We start from the raw sequence: 15,794 nt of genomic DNA on the forward strand, positions 1-15,794 counted from the left end.
TCCTATGTTTCTTAGAGGAAGTCAGAGGAAACTGAAGGTCCTTAGAGCAATGTCTTAGTGTAGGAGGCTATATAGTTCCTTGAGAGCCAATTTTAAAAAACAAAACAGAAGACAACCTGTACTAAGACTTAACCTAATAAGAAGGAGCCTCAGAACAGGAAACAAGAGATTAAACAATAATGACAAGTAAATTATTTTCTAGACTTCCGGTGACTCTTGGCAGCAAAAGTTTGCACTTTTGGGGGAAAAAAAAAAAAATCATCAGCCACAAAGTGACTAATCAAGTGACTTAAAACCTAGTATTTGTCAAGATGGGCTTGCAGCAGCTTGCTGTACCTTTGCTTCTAAAAGACAACTCCAAGCACACTGACTCTCATGCTGCATCTTTTTCCCAGAGCAAAATTTAACAATTTTCTGAATAATCTGATTGAATAAGTCAGGGCCCTAAATTGGCCTTCTTTGGCTTGAGTAAGACCAGTATCAGATCAAATTTTATGATACCAAATACCAGAATCAAAGCAAGTTCTTTTTTTCATGTCTTTTCTAACATAAGGAATTTGGTAAAATGGTGATGTTTCAGAGTCAAAAATTAAATAGACTGGAAAAAACACTGCCACGATCAGCTAAGTCAAGAAAATATTTTTGGCCTTAATTGTAAGAACTGATCTGTGGATACTGCATGTCTGAGATACAGGTGACATTCAATAAATGTTTGTTGAGCTAAACTCATTTCACTAGTCTTGAATTATCCTCATGGAATTAATCCTTGATACTGTATATAAAGAAAAAGCCTAACTGTTAATTTTTAAGGAAAGTCTCCTGAATAAACCAGTTCAAAGATTTAAAAAAAAAAAAAAAAAAAAAAAAAAAAACCTCTGCAAAACAAACACAAGTCAGATAATCTGCAAATATAAAAATAAAAAAAGGGCGGGGGGAGAAGAACAAGAACAATTACATAGCTAAAATAAGCTCTCTTATAAGTACAGATATTAAGTCAAATGTTGTTAGTTCTGTTGATTGCTAGAATTGTCTCTGAAAGTCATCAAATCCAGCTTACTTTAAAGCAGCAATCATAAAATAATTCTACAGAAAAGTGGTTAACTATTTCATTAAAATGTTACCCTTAACATAAAATGCAGTTTCTTACACTTGAAAGAAATAAAAGATAAAAGAAGACAAAACAGCTCAGTTTAATTTCAAACGTTAATATATTTTCTATTTTATATTGGACATATGCATCTGTAACCCCTTATGTGCAGCAACTATCACATCCTCATAAAAGGGGCAAAATTTGTAAGATGCCTCTTAAAATAAATATTCTTTTTTATAAAATAATAAAACTTCAAATAAATATTCTTTACACTAAACAATATGTTGAAAAAATTAGAAAATAAAGGTTGAATTTTACTGTAACTGTACAATATACATGAAGTCCAAAGGGAAATCAGAGTCTTACAATAAAGGCTTTCTGTAAGGCAAAATACAATCTAAAAACATACTGATTGATTCACATTCTTCCGAATGTACAACATATTAGTATAATATTTTGTGACTGTGCCATGTAGTATGGCACAACTTGTTTTTCACAGTTGCAAATATTATTGTATATACAAAAATATAGCACATTCTCTCTGGAGAAAACAATGGAAAAAAGTCATCTGCTAATTTACAAGTTTTGCAAGTACTATTCACAAACAAAAACTTTGCCTAGGAGTGTCTGTGTTGCTTTAGCTTATGCAATACATGGGTCACCAAGTTCTGTATCTCATACTTTGAGCTCCATTAGCTGAGTTCTAACAAGCATATCAGTTAAAATGGCACATGGACAAAAAGCATTTCACTGCAAACAGCAAAGACTATCCCAACTCTCTATTAACAGTGCCAAGATTATAACTGTTTAGTTGGTTGCATATGTGTGTTAAAAAAAGAAAGAAAAAATCCTCATTACTGTAATATTCCTGATTAATGATGCTATGTTGGTTTTTCAAAGTTCCTGGGGGGGACAGTGGGAACTTTGCAGCAAACTGTGTTTGAGTTTTTACAACGGCATCCAGGCCTGTTAACCCGGTCATAACACCCCTGGCACAATTTAAGGCAACCCTTGGCTGGAAGGTAACACCATAAACAAGGCAAAAAGAGGGACATGACACCCATGGCCGACCATCGTGTACAACAGTGAGACTGGCTGCAAGAACATGGGTTGTCAGCACAGTTGTCCTCATCATCATTAGAACAGTGATAGAAGAGACCTTTCACACAGCATACACAAGTCCCATAGTCAATCACGTTCTGGGCCGAGCAAAGGCACTGCTTGTCGCAGATCCAGTCTGATGGCAGAGGCCTTGGGTAGGTGCACTCCTTACATTTGCACTTGCCACAGTCCTCACACCTGTAGGCATGCAGGCCCAAATCTTCCTTGCTCAGTGGCTTAAGCTCGCCTGGCTTGAGCTCAGATTTGGGTTGCACCCGGATTATCCCATCAGCAACAGGCCCGGAGGAAAAGGATGATCCTAGCAGTCTCTGTTCAGAGGAGCTGCTGCTGGTACTTGTCCTCGTACTGCTCCGCGACCCTGAGCTGACCGTGCTTATGGATCTGGACAGAGGGGCTCGTGCAGAAGAATGGACCTGCGAGTGCTGGAGCCTAGGAGGCTGGCGGTGCTCGGGCAGCCCGTGGAGTCTCTCGTGTTTGTGCTGAGTGGAGGGGCGAGGAGCAGGCTTGAGACCAGGTCTTGGGACGACAGTAGGCCCCTCTGTGTACTCATTGGTGTTTCGGATGGCTCTGATCTGATCCAGAGACAAGACATGTACCTGCTGGGTGAGGGCGTCTCTGGGGTCGGGCTCCCCACGCTGTCTGCCACCGTCACGGGGCGTCTGCAGCAAGGGCTGCGACCCGTTGCCACTCTGAGCTCTGGCCTCCATCAGGTCTTGGAAGTGTGGTCACTCCAGCAGGCTTAGAACACATCTGAACTCCTGAGGAAGCCAAAAGGAAAGAATGGTTGATACTCTAAGATACTTCCCACTCTCCACCCACCTGAATTGACTCCTCACTTCCCACTTTCCCTAGAGAAATAGGATTTGAAATGGAATGGCAGTAGGGAGGTATTAGCCATATGATCAACAACGCCTGTACCCAAAAGTAAAAATTACGACTGGCTACTGACAATTCTGTAATCCCGTGATGTACAACAACACAAAGCTGATCTTTGAGTCACTTAAGTAAGAACTCCTCATTCAAAGAAACTACAATTTTTAAGGCTCGGGTTCAATGTAAAAACCGCAAGAAAGTATCGCTGGAATATAACACTGCTACCAACGTTTTCAAAAGTTGAAAATCTTTTCGAAAAGTTGAAATAGGTTTCCATTTGTCATGGCCATTTTTGCCTTAAGTGTTAATAATGCAGCCTAGAAGATCCTTTCTGGTTCTTAGTTTTTACTTTTACATTAAACACTTTAACTGTGACGTATCCGGTATTCTGTAACTTTCTCAAAGCCGGTAGAATTAATATGGCATGCAAAAAGTAAATACCCAAAACAGTTAAAAATTTTACAACAATCATGCCATTTTTAATTAATTGTATAGTAGCACAAAGTTATAGAACTAAAAGCAAATCAAATCCTATTAGGTGCCAGAAACACATTAAAGCAAACTTACACAACAACAAGAAGACAAGAATTTATTTTCAACTTCTCAACAACTTAAGAATTAAGTATTTTACAGTCTGATAGCCTAGAACACCACCTTAGATTCTGCTGCTAAAAGGTTGTTCTCCCTGTTTTAGAAATGAAGCATGTCAAAAGCTCGACTAATTTTCTGTTTTCAAAAAATTAATTGAGAATACAAACGAAATGATAACCAGAAAAGTGTTTTAAAAACTCAAATGTCACACTTCGTATCTAGCATTCTGTCAAGGAATTCCTTACACTACAGTCCTTCTTCAATTTCAAAACGATCACCCAATTTCCCAAGCCTATATGGCAATAAAAAGCATAAAACAGGCAAAAGCGGACCTTTATCCAATCTCCGCTCTTTAGAATAGAGGCCACAGCGAACAAGGCAGGTGACAAACGTCTCCCAATTCGGAGCAAGGCAGCGCTGGAAACCGGATCTCCTCACCTCCAAAAGAATGGCAGAAGACAGCGCTGCCCTTTGCTTTCACTTAGTTTATTGCCTCTCTGTGCCGCAACACCGTCCCCAGCAGGTGGGACACAGCCGATCCCCAGGGTACGTTTCTCCAGGCGGACTGACGCTGTCCATGGGCCAGGCTGCCCCCCTGCTTACGATCCCAAGACTCACAGACAAGACTCACAGACAGGCGGTGGCCGCGGGCGCCTCCGAAGGGGACGTGTCACGAAATGCAGGAGCACACTTCCCCCGCCTCCCTCTCCCCAGTTAAGATCTCCCCCAACTCAAGGGAACTGCCTTGCAGCCCCAAGGAGCCACCCCGCCCCGAGGCACAGGTCACGCTGACCACCACTGCTTGGCTTTCTGCAAAGCCCCTCGGACATCCGGCACAGGTTTGCCACCCCGACACGGCGAGCACGAAAGCCCTGCCTGAGACACGCAGCCAGGACGCACAAGTCCAACCCACGCACACACAGCGACTCCACGCTGCACTGACCGAAGGGGGCATTGCCTGTAATCTGCACACGCCTATCTCCTTTTGGGTCGAGAAAGACAAAAAAAAAAAAAAAAAAAAAAAAAAAAAAAAAAGAAAGAAAGAAAAAAAGATATCATATTTCTTAAAGTGAAAGAAAAATTGCTTTTTTTTTTTTTTTTTAAAAAAGGTCATTTTCCAGGGCCCCACTGCTCACTCCGGGCGCGCAGAACCCAGCTCCCGGAGCTGTAAACTTTTGGTGCAGATTTGCTTGCAGTCAAAGTAGCATCTTTGAAAGAAAAGGGGGCTTTTTAATTTTATTTTTTAAGTGATTTCTGCCGATCTGATCCCTGGCCTCCTTCGAAGCTGGACTCCCCACCTCCGCCCCTCTTCTCTTTCCCAGTCCCCCCTCCCCTTTGAAAGTGCTTTGAAACCCCCATTAAGAACAGTGTGTGATCAGACTGAGGATTAGGGGAAAAGAACTTCAGCTCTAGGGTGGGGCAAACGGACACAGAAACTGCTTTGTAAAAAACACACAAGAATCCAAATTAAAACACAGCAACAACAACAACAAAAGGAAATAAAAAACTGCCTCTTTTGCCACCTACTTTCAGGTAATGGAAAATGATCGCGACCGCTTGATGACTTTCTTCCTGCGCTGGGTCAGCCTGAGCTTCCAAAAATAAAATAAGTGTGACCTAGGCTGACCACGAAGAACGGAAAAGAGAGAGAGCTGCACTTCCGAACCGCAGAGACCCGGCGCCAGGCAGGGCGACGCTCCCACCCGCTCCGGGCTAGACCGTCCACACGGAGCAGAGGCGGGGACTCCCTCCACCCGGCACCCTGCCTTTTTCTCACCCTGGGGGTCTCCTGCCCCCGAGGCGAGCAACCCGTGTCCCCCAGCCCCACCAGCGCCCCGCCTAGGGACAGCCTCTCTCCGGACTTTGCCTTCCACCAAGAGGAGGAACAGGTTAGAAATGCGGGCGCCTGCAAAGGCGACCTGGAAAACACAAAGTGTCTTTCTCTCCCTCTCTCGCTCTCAGCGCCGAATTCGCGGCCAGTGCACGGCTGGGAGCAGGCTGCGAGCTGTCCTCCGTCCCAACCCCCTAGAGCGCGGGCGCGCGGGGTCGCCTGCCGGGGACACTGCACGGGGTGCATACAGAAGTCCCCGCAGAGGCAGGCCGAGCCCGAGCCCCGGGCAAGGCAGGTTCGCGGGGAGCGCCCCGGATCCGCACGAAGACCCTGAGGGATGTGAGAAAGGGAGGCTCGGGGAGAGACGGACCCAACTCCTGGTCCGGCTGCACCTACTCCATGTTGCCCACAACGCGCCGGCCACGGCGCCAGGAGGGGAAGAGCCAAACGTGCCTCACCGTGATCGCGGCTTTGCACCAACCCCTCTCCCTTGGATTCTCTTCTTTCTGCGATGTGCAAATAAATCCAGTCTCGATGCAAACTTTTTTCCCTTTCTTTCCAGCCTCTGCTTCAGTCCAACTTCCGAGCAATCGGCGGGAGAAAAAAAGAGGAGAATTCGGAGCCAAATTCCCCGCTGATGAACACTCTGGGGTTCGGGGCTGGAGACGACCCCCCTTCTAAAAGCACACGCGGAGTATTTCCTCTTTTTTCTCAATGAACAAGAGGCCGAAGCGCCAACGGCAAGTCCCTTTTCCTGGCAGATGAGCGAATGGGAAAAGAAAACGGCCTTACGAAGAACCTAAAGCCAGATCGCCAAGTGGTGCGGCCGCAGCCCCGTTGTAGCGGAGGCTGCGCCGGGGCGCGGGCCGGGCCGGGCCGGGCCGGGCCGGGCGGGCGCGGGGGCCTGGGCACTGCGCGCTCCGCCGGCCCCTCTCCTCCGCTAGCGCTGCGGCGCGCAGCTCTCAGCGGTGCAGACTGGGCGTTGTGGAGGCGAGGCAGCGAGGCCGAGGCGGGGGCGGTGGGTGCGGAGGAGGAGGAGGAGGAAGAGGAGGAGGAGGAGGAGGAGGGTCTGGGGCCCGCCCGGGGGGGGCTCGCCGTTGGCCTGCGCCCTCGCCTTTCCGGAGGAGGCAGGGAGCTCTGCGGCGGCCGCGGCAGCAGTAAATGGCGTCATGTGGATCCGAGGCGGAACAGAGCAGTTGTTGTCCCAGAGGATATATCGCATCCGGTCCCAGCTCATTGGCTCCGCGGGGCTACATTCACTCACACTCCAGCGCCCGCCAGCGCTCTGAGCCGCAGGAGGCATTCAAAAGGGCAACCGCGCCGCCCCGCGCGTCCCCAGGACGGTCCTGCAGCCCGGGCGCCGTCACGCGGGGCGCCCGCGGGGCCGGGCTGGGCACGGCAGGGTCAGTTTATCTAGTTTCAAGGAAACACTGACCTTAAGGTTTCCCCAGAGGCAATGAGGGCGAGCCAGAGGCTCGAGCTGATTTAGGGAACTTTCTCCTTGCCACCAGGAAAGGGGAATGAACATTTAAGACTAATCCGGGCCACGCAGTGTTAGCATGAAAAGCAAGTTGCAGGTTTTAAGACTTTATCCGGAATCCATTTCAAGTCTACCTCTCCCCTTTTCTGTTCCCCTTTGCGGAGGGGGTGACGGGGGCTGGGGCGGGGGGAGAAGAAGGGGGAGGGGAAGGGGAGCGGGAAGTGAGGTGGGAGGGCTATTGGTTTATTCTTTGTCTACTGGATTAACCCGATTATACACCAGGCACTAGCACAAACCGCCTCCCCCACCTCCGAGCCTTGTACGGGAGGAACGGAATGCAGATTCGAGTTTCAAGTACCTTCTGCTCTTGCTGGGATTGGCTTTTGATTGTGTCGAGTTGTAGTTTTTCCGTTTATTAGAATTTCATTTTTAAGGGGGGTTATCTATGAATGGAGGCTTTTTGAAGAGCTTCCTTACTGTTTTGCTTCATGCAATAGCTAAAGTCTACAGTCTAAGCCCTTTAACTTAATTCATTAATGGACAGGAATATGATTACTCAGGGCGACAACATGGGATTCCGAAATGGGCGGGGGGGGGGGGGGGGAGAGGGAAGGGTTGGCTCACTGTTTCCCTGCAGATTTCCTTCTTCCCTTAACTAAAAGTCATCCTTCATTTCCCACTTTTCTTGACACCTAGAACATTTAAGATCCTGTTGTCCATGTTGAAGGTGTACTATTCTTTCCCATTAAAAAATAAATAAACATAGAAAATGCATACATATGCACTGTCCTAGCTGCCGTTCCTTTACTAAGAAATGTGCCTTCACGTGGGAGCACCAGTGGAAAATTAAAACTCGCGCATACACACGCCTAATACTGCATTCTGTCGAGCAACTTACAGAATGCTTTTATTTTACAGGGAATTACCTGCTTGTACGGTCAAAACTCCCGAAGAGCACCTGTGATCTTGCCCCATGCGGTGTGTTCTTGAAAGCAGTGTTAGGAAAACATGGTGCTTCATTCGTCCAGCTTTAACCCAATCCATTCGCAGCTACCCTGGAACTAGCTGCCTCCTTCTGAGCTCTCGCTCTAGAATGTCCCCAGCGCGCTACTGCCTCGCTGCGCTCTCACCCTGACTTCCCCATGTTTCTTTAGGGCTCTCCTCTTTCTCTAGGGATTTGGAACCAGCGATGGCAAGGGACGTGGCATGCGTTATTTCCGGGCGCTGGCCTACGTTCCCCGACCCCTAAGATGAGGGTGCACGAGGCTACAAGGGCCTGCTGCCGAGCGTCCCGGGGCTGTGGGCGCAAGACAGCTGGGCCTCTCCGGCCACAGTAGGACGCCGGGCGCCCGAATCCCTTGAGCAGCCAGTGAACGCAGGCGCCGCTGTGCTCGCAGCCCATCTGGCCACCAGGGGTCGCCCGCCCGGCACGGGCCTGAGGCGGCTTTCTTCTCCGGGACTCGACGCGGACCGGCTGAGTTACCTTCCAAAACGTGTGTGCATTAGGCAGGTTGGTTTAACATGAATACAAAGCTATTAATATAAACGACACAGAAGATAGCTTTCCCTCCTCTCTGCTCAAGAGGGTCAAAGCCTGGTTGTGCAAGGCTAGGCGGGAACGTGCTGCCGGTGTGCGGCCAGCAAGTCTCGAGCAGAGCAGGTGAAAGCAACGCCATCTCTTCGCCTCTTCAAATTCCTGCACTCGATGGCGGCTTTCTAGGAGACACTTGTGCCTTGCTCGTCTCCCAGCGCTGCAGGAACTTTGCGAAGACACATCGTTAGGGGTCAAAGCATGCAATGGAATTTAGATCGGGAATTTCCAGCTGTTTAGAGAACCTTATATTTTTGGGAAAATCTAGGAATTTATGTTATCTTCCATGAGCTATAAAGAATCTCAGGTCATCTAGCTGTCCCCCCCCACCCCCTTTACTCACAATCTCCAGTTTGCTGGCTGGGAAAACGTTTAACCTGTAACTTAAGTTCAAGATAAACACAAGAATCCGTTTGATTCTTTCTAATACTCCTTAGTCTTTATATTAATTACTGCAATTGTTACTCTTTCTCAGAGAATGAAGTGTGTAAAGCTACCATGTTGTGCCTCCAAAGTTTACTTAGTGAATTATAATCCAAAAGAGGAACTATGTTTTTGTGTATGTGTGATGCATGCACAATGAAATGGCTACTGCAGCTACTGTAATGTGTCCCCAAACTGATTCTCATGTTACATTCCAAAATCATAACTGCGACTAATTTTGGAAGATACTTTAAGAAGTATGATAAACCCAGCACTTTGGAAAGCTGAGGTGAGAGGATCACTTGAACCCAAGAGTGAGAGACCAGCCTGGGCAACATAGGGAGATCCCGTCTCTATAAAAAAGTAAAAAATTAGCCGAGTGTGGTATGGCACATGCCTGTAGTTCCAGCTTTCAGGACGCTGAGGTAGGAGGATCACTTGAGCCTGGGAGTTTGGGGCTACAGCGAGCTGTGGTTGCACCACTGCACTCCAGCCTGGGCAACAGAGTGAGACCTTGTCAAAAAAAAAAAAAAAAAAAAAAAAAAAGAAAGAAAGAAAAGAAAAAGAAAAGAAAAATTCATTGTAACATTGTTTGTTAGAACAAAAGTTAGAGAATAACCTAACAGCCCATCAATAGGAGATTAATAATACAGTTTTTATCTGTTAAAAGGAATGAACTAAAATTCATCTGTCAACATAAGTCTCAAAAAGTAGATTGAGTAAAAAAAAGTAGAATCAATGTATAGCTAATTACTATGTTTGTAAAGGTTAAATACATCAAATCCTACTGTATATTATTTGTGTATAAACATGCACGTGGGAGTGATACACTCAGGTTTAGAACAGTGGTTGCCTCTGAGGTGGGAAGGAGGAGACAGGGATGAGGTAGGAGGTAGACAGGCACTTCAGCTATATCTCAAACACTTTGTTTCTCTCTCTCTCTTTTTTTTTTTTTTTTTTTTTTTTTATTGAGACGAGTCTCGCTCTGTTGCCCAGGCTGGAGTGCAGTGGCGCGCCTCGCTGCAAGCTGCGCCTCCTGGGTTCACGCCATTCTCCTGCCTCAGCTTCCTGAGTAGCTGGGACTACAGGTGCCCACCACCACGCCCAGCTAAAAAAAAAAAAGAAGAAGAAGAAGTATGATAGAATGTAAGGCAAAACTTCACACACACACACACACACACACACACAGAGCTTATTTTCAAATGTGTTGTGGAAAGTTCTAGAGAGACAATCCTGACACATGAACAGGTGTTGCCATTTGCCTAATGCTGGAAAATACAGAATCCATGGAAATCCAAGCGCCAATAATTCACTTCTAAGTTTCTTTCTTTCTTTTTTGAGATGCAGTTTCCCTCTTATTACCCAGGGTGGACTGCAATGGTGATATCTTGGCTCACTGCAGCCTCCACCTCCTGGTTTCAAGTGATTCTCCTACCTCAGTCTCCCGAGTAGCGGGGATTACAGGTATCCACCACCATGCCCGGATGATTTTTTGTAATTTTTTTAGTAGAGATGGGGTTTCACCATGTTGGCTAGGCTGGTCTCGAACTCCTGACCTCAGGCAACCCACCCACCTCAGCCTTCCAAAGTGTTGGGATTACAGGCATGAGCCACCGTGCTTGGCCCCAAGTTTCTAATACTCACCAAGTAACATACCTTCCTAGTACTTGTTAAATAGGATTCTGGTCACACACTGGGATCTGTCATCTCTGGCTTCATTTTATATTCTGTATTCATTTATTTATAATTCATCTTACAACTATAATCTCAACTTTTTTCAATGAGACAGTATATAAAATATGTGAATTTTGTTTTTCCCAATCTTTGGTTGAAGACAGCAATAGACATGTTTCTTTTCTAGAAGGTGTGTTGCGTGAATTGAAGTGAGATAGTTGTAAGATTGCACTTGCTGGCTGGTGTAAGCTTTGAATTTATGTTGTAGTAACGGGAGAGTGCAGCTTTTAGCAACTGTAGCTCGTTTCTTTCTGGGATTGAGCAAGTCACTTGGCCTTAATAGGTTTAGTCCTAGTACTGTATCTTGAAATGATATCACGCATTCATGAGAAAAAGAAGAATGAATAGCTATTTGGTTAGTTTGTTAGTTCTATTACCAAGGCAGTCTATTTGAAGATGGCACAGAACATAACAGTGCATGCTGTTTCCAGGACTAACAGTTTGGGGCTTTCAACCATTATTTCTCCTAATAGTCCAGTTGAAATAGTAAAATTAGTCTATGCATGGCCTCTTCAGGGACCTTCCTAAGGGTTTTGTAATGATGGACCTTTTGTTTTGACAACAGTGACTCTAGTCATTTCACTTTTGAATTTCCCAAATTCTGTTGATAATGCCTCTCGGAGGGAATTGAGGGGGAGAGGGCTGTAACAAAAGATGCAAAGGAATTCAAAATAGACCACTTGAGTTCCTATCTAGATTGCTTGAAGGACTGGAAACAGTTATCTCTGGATCTAACCTTCTTTGGAGATATATTCTTTATCCCTAACTAAACTGGGGGAAAGCTCTGGGGTTATCTCAGGGTAAGAGGAGTGGTGCTGCTGAGTCGACCTTGAGCTCCAGGCTCCTGTGGGTCTGGTTTTTGCCGGAGGCCTTGTATTCAACTGGGATCCACCTGGTGATTTTTACTGGTTAATTAATGAATACTGTGAAATTATGCACATTATGACTACAGTTTATGCAAGGTCTGATGCGAACTGAAGTTCTATAACAAGGCAGAAACAGAATTTCTCTCCTGGCCAACACGATTTTTCTCATTATTTTTTCAATTTATTTGTCCTTTGGTTTGAAGGTTAAACTTCTTTGTAGGACTGATGTGTGCAGGGAAAATCTGATCAGTGAGGACGTTGCATTCATTCACTGCATTTCCCTGAATAGCCCTAGGTTTATTTGTTTTTGTTTGTTTTTAACATTTGATCCTCTATGCTCTGGAATCTTTTTAACCCAGATGCTAAAGTATCATATAAGTGAAAATCATGAATTGAAATTAGTATTTGGATATTACTGGCCAAGATTAGTAGCAGTTGGAAGATTTTAGCCTCTGAATAGTTGGAGGGTTTTGTTTTTATACTTCCTATTATGTGGACACTTGGTCAAAAGGGCATAGGAAGTTCAACCTGTTCTCTAAGAAAGATGTAGTTAAACAGATTCCACTTAAGCCATTCTTATTGTGCAGATGCCACACAGTATCAGGGCTGCCGGCCAGCTCGGAATTAACCTCCGCTAACAGATCAAGTCCAAAATTGTTCTATTTGGTAAACGGACTATGATTGCATGCAGATTTAGTTTGTTTGTTCCTTTGGACAGGAAGTGTTTTGAAGTTACAGAGAATCATTGGAGAATATTGTGGGGTAGGTAGAAACCGCTTTGTTTGTGCATACTGTGTTGGATGGAACTTTACAGGATAGACTGCTCCAAGGATCTGGGGACTATATATCAAGGCTGACTTGGACTTCTTTGGAACCTGGAATTGAAACAGGAAGATTTTTCACCCTCTCATTCCTTTTCTTTCTTTTCTCTCTCTCTTTGCTTTTTTTTTTTTTTTTTTTTTTTTTGACAGGTGTCACTCTGTTGCTTAGGCCGAAGTGCAGTGGTGTGGTCATGGCTTGCTGCAGCCTTGACCTCCCTGGCTCAAGGGATCCTCCCACTGCAGCCTCACAAGTAGCTGGGACTACAATCACATGCCACCATGCCAGGCTAATTTTTTAAAATTGTTAGTAGAAATGAGGTCTTGCTATGTTGCCCAGGCTGGTCCTGAGTTCCTAGGCTCAAATAATCACTCTGTGTCAGCTTCCCAAAATAGCTTACAGGAGTGAGCCACTGTGCCCAGCCCAGCATTTCGTTCTTAAAAAAAGAAAGCACTCACTCTGATCTCTGTAGACACTAGACACTCAATAAATGCTTTTCAATGAATGAATGAAATTAAGAAGTATGATTAAAATAAGATAATATTTTAAAGTCTTAATTTTGTAAAAGGAAATTCACAGTTTTTGAATTCTTTAATGGCAGAAGTCATTCTGCTATTCTAGAAATTACCGTTGTGTTTTACGTAATTATTAGGAAGTGACTGAAACAATTCTGTTAAGGCTATGATTGTTTTGTTTTGTTTTGTTTTGTTTTTTGAGACAGAGTCTTGCTTTGTTGCCCAGGTTATATTACAGTGGTGCGATCATAGCTCATTGCCACCTCTGCTTCCTGGGTTCAAGTGATTCTCCTGCCTCAGCCTCCTGAGTAGCCGGGACTACAGGCTACCTATTAGCCTGTCACCATGTCCGGCTAACTTTTGTATTTTTTCTAGAGGTGGGTTTCACTATGTTGGCCAGGCTTGTCTTGAACTCTTGACCTCAAGTGATCCACCCAGCTCGGCCTCCCAAAGTGCTGGGATTATAGGCATGAGCCACCGCGCCCAACCAGGGCTATGATTTTTAATAGGTGGAATATTAAATTATAAATACATCTTTATGGAAATGTTAGGTAACTGGAAAGAAAGCTGTAGGGAACATCTAGTTTTAAACTATATAGCAAAGAAATTAGCAAACAGGATGGTGATGGGTGGGTAAAGAATATAGGTAAAAGTAAACTTTTTACTTTGAAAAATATGACTATATTAATAATTAAAATTAAGTGTTAAACTAATTTCAAATAAGAAGTTAGCACTCTGTTAACTTTCAAGAACACATTTTAAAAATAGCTCAAGGAAGCCATCAATTAGCGAAAAATGTTTGCCGTTAGTGTTCTATGTGAGAAATCCCCTTACACTTTTGAGAAATATTCTTCTTACCCTCATTTTACATGACAGAGACCTTCTTGCATTATATCCTGAACATAATAAATATATGAGCAAAGTTAAAAATTATATATGATATATATATCATATATATAAATATATGAGGAAAATTAAAAATTAGATCTTCAGTCTGGGCACGGTGCTTCACGCCTGTAATCCCAGTACTTTGGGAGGCTGAGGAGGATGGATCACCTGAGGTCAGGAGTTCGAGACCAGCCTGGCCAACATGGTGATACCCCATCTCTACTAAAAATGCAAAAATTAGCCAAGCGTGGTGGTACACATCTGCAATCCCAGGTACTTGGGAGGCTGAGGCAGAATTGCGTGAACCCAGGAGGCGGAGGTTGCATTGAGCCGAGATTGTGCCACTGTACTCTAGCCTGGGCGAGAGAGAGACACTCTGTCTCAAAAAAATAAATAAATAAATAAATAAATAAACCAGAAAGTAGATTTTCAAAATCTTTATTATTTTCTTTTTTTAAACTGTAATTGCTAATAAAAAAACATGCTCAAGATTAAACTTTTGATATCATAATACGTTCCAGAGACTTTGGTAGTTCAAGATATCTGGATTTGGATGCAATCTAGACCACTTTGGGCGAATCTGATCACTATTGCCTGTTGCTTAAATTCTCCCCTGGCTTCACATTACTTCCTGGGTAAAGATCCAAGTCTTTCAAACAACTTCAAGGTCCTACTCTGGTCTGGCTCTTTTCCCGCACCAAACTCCTGTTACACCAGCCTCGTCTCGTCCTCTTCTCTTCTCTTCTCTTCTCTTCTCTTCTCTTCTCTTCTCTTCTCTTCTCTTCTCTTCTCTTCTCTTCCTGTTTTTACAGACTCTCTTGCTTTCTACCCTGCAGTTATGAAGGCTACTTTTTAGGGGCTCAGAAGCACCTCTCTCCTGCAACAGGGCCTTATTACATGCTATTCCCTGATGCACTTTTCTTATTAACCTGATTTGCTTTATTAACTCTTATTTATCTTTCTATTTTCATTTTCTTTCTTTCTTTTTTTTTTTTTTGGACAGGGTCTTGCCATGTGACTCAGGCTGGATGCAGTAGTCCTATTCTGGCTCACTGCAGCCTTGAACTCCTGGGCTCAAGCAATCCTCCTAATTCAGACCCCTGAGTAGCTGAGACCACAGGCATGCACTACTACCATGCCTGGCTAATTTTTTTTTTTTTTTTTTTTTTTTTTTGAGACGGAGTCTTGCTCTGCCGCCCAGGCTGGAGTGCAGTGGCCGGCTCTCAGCTCACTGCAAGCTCTGCCTCCCAGGTTCACGCCATTCTCCTGTCTCAGCCTCCCGAGTAGCTGGGACTACAGGCGCCCGCCTCGTCGCCCGGCTAGTTTTTTGTATTTTTTTTTTTTTTTTAGTAGAGACGGGGTTTCACTGTATTAGCCAGGATGGTCTCGATCTCCTGACCTCATGATCCGCCCGTCTCGGCCTCCCAAAGTGCTGGGATTATAGGCTTGAGCCACCGCGCCCGGCCTTTTTTTTTTTTTTTTTGTAGAGACAAGATCTCACAATGTAGCCCAGGATGGCCTACTTATCTTTCAAATCCCTGTTGTCATATTCTCAGGTAAGCTTTTTCTGACTTCTCTGACTAGGTGAAATCCCACCTTTTTTTCTCATGACCTTCTCCAGTGCAACTATACATGTAATTGTGATTGTTTCATTAATAACTGTCTCTTTCACTGTATTTTAAGGCCCATGAAGGCTGGAATCCAAGTCTGGTTTTGCCCACCAATGTGTGTCCAGCACCGAAGGGCCTAATACATACAGGGAGCTCAAACATCACTTTTCAACAGAATTAATGAACTGGGCACCGTGGCTCACGCCTGTAATCCCAGCACTTTGGGAGGCCGAGGGGGGCGGATCACGAGATCAGGAGATGGAGACCATGCTGGCTAACAGGGTGAAACCCCATCTCTACTAAAAATACTAAAAATTAGCCGGGCGTGGTGGCGGGTGCCTGTAGTCCTAGCTACTGGGGA

The 15,794-nt window shown here is 44.9% G+C and overlaps 1 protein-coding gene across 2 annotated transcripts; it reads right to left on the reverse strand.

Annotated features, from left to right (window-relative positions):
• Positions 1 to 1,189: 1,189 nt before the first annotated feature.
• Positions 1,190 to 6,484, reverse strand: SPRY2 (sprouty RTK signaling antagonist 2). Of its 2 annotated transcripts, none has more exons than XM_010361836.2 (2): positions 5,966 to 6,484; positions 1,190 to 2,970 (listed from the first exon to the last, which is right to left on the reverse strand). In XM_010361836.2, the coding sequence occupies exon 2, from the start codon at positions 2,917 to 2,919 to the stop codon at positions 1,972 to 1,974; it is 948 nt and encodes a 315-aa protein (XP_010360138.1). In that variant the 5' UTR covers positions 2,920 to 2,970; positions 5,966 to 6,484; the 3' UTR covers positions 1,190 to 1,971. The 2 variants fall into 2 exon arrangements, with proteins under 2 accessions (XP_010360138.1, XP_030778248.1); XM_030922388.1 differs by lacking the exon at positions 5,966 to 6,484 and adding an exon at positions 4,009 to 4,611.
• Between the last annotated feature and the right edge of the window lie 9,310 nt (positions 6,485 to 15,794).

The sequence above is a fragment of the Rhinopithecus roxellana genome, chromosome 18, assembly GCF_007565055.1.
Source record: "Rhinopithecus roxellana isolate Shanxi Qingling chromosome 18, ASM756505v1, whole genome shotgun sequence".
NCBI classification, from domain to species: Eukaryota; Metazoa; Chordata; class Mammalia; order Primates; family Cercopithecidae; genus Rhinopithecus; species Rhinopithecus roxellana.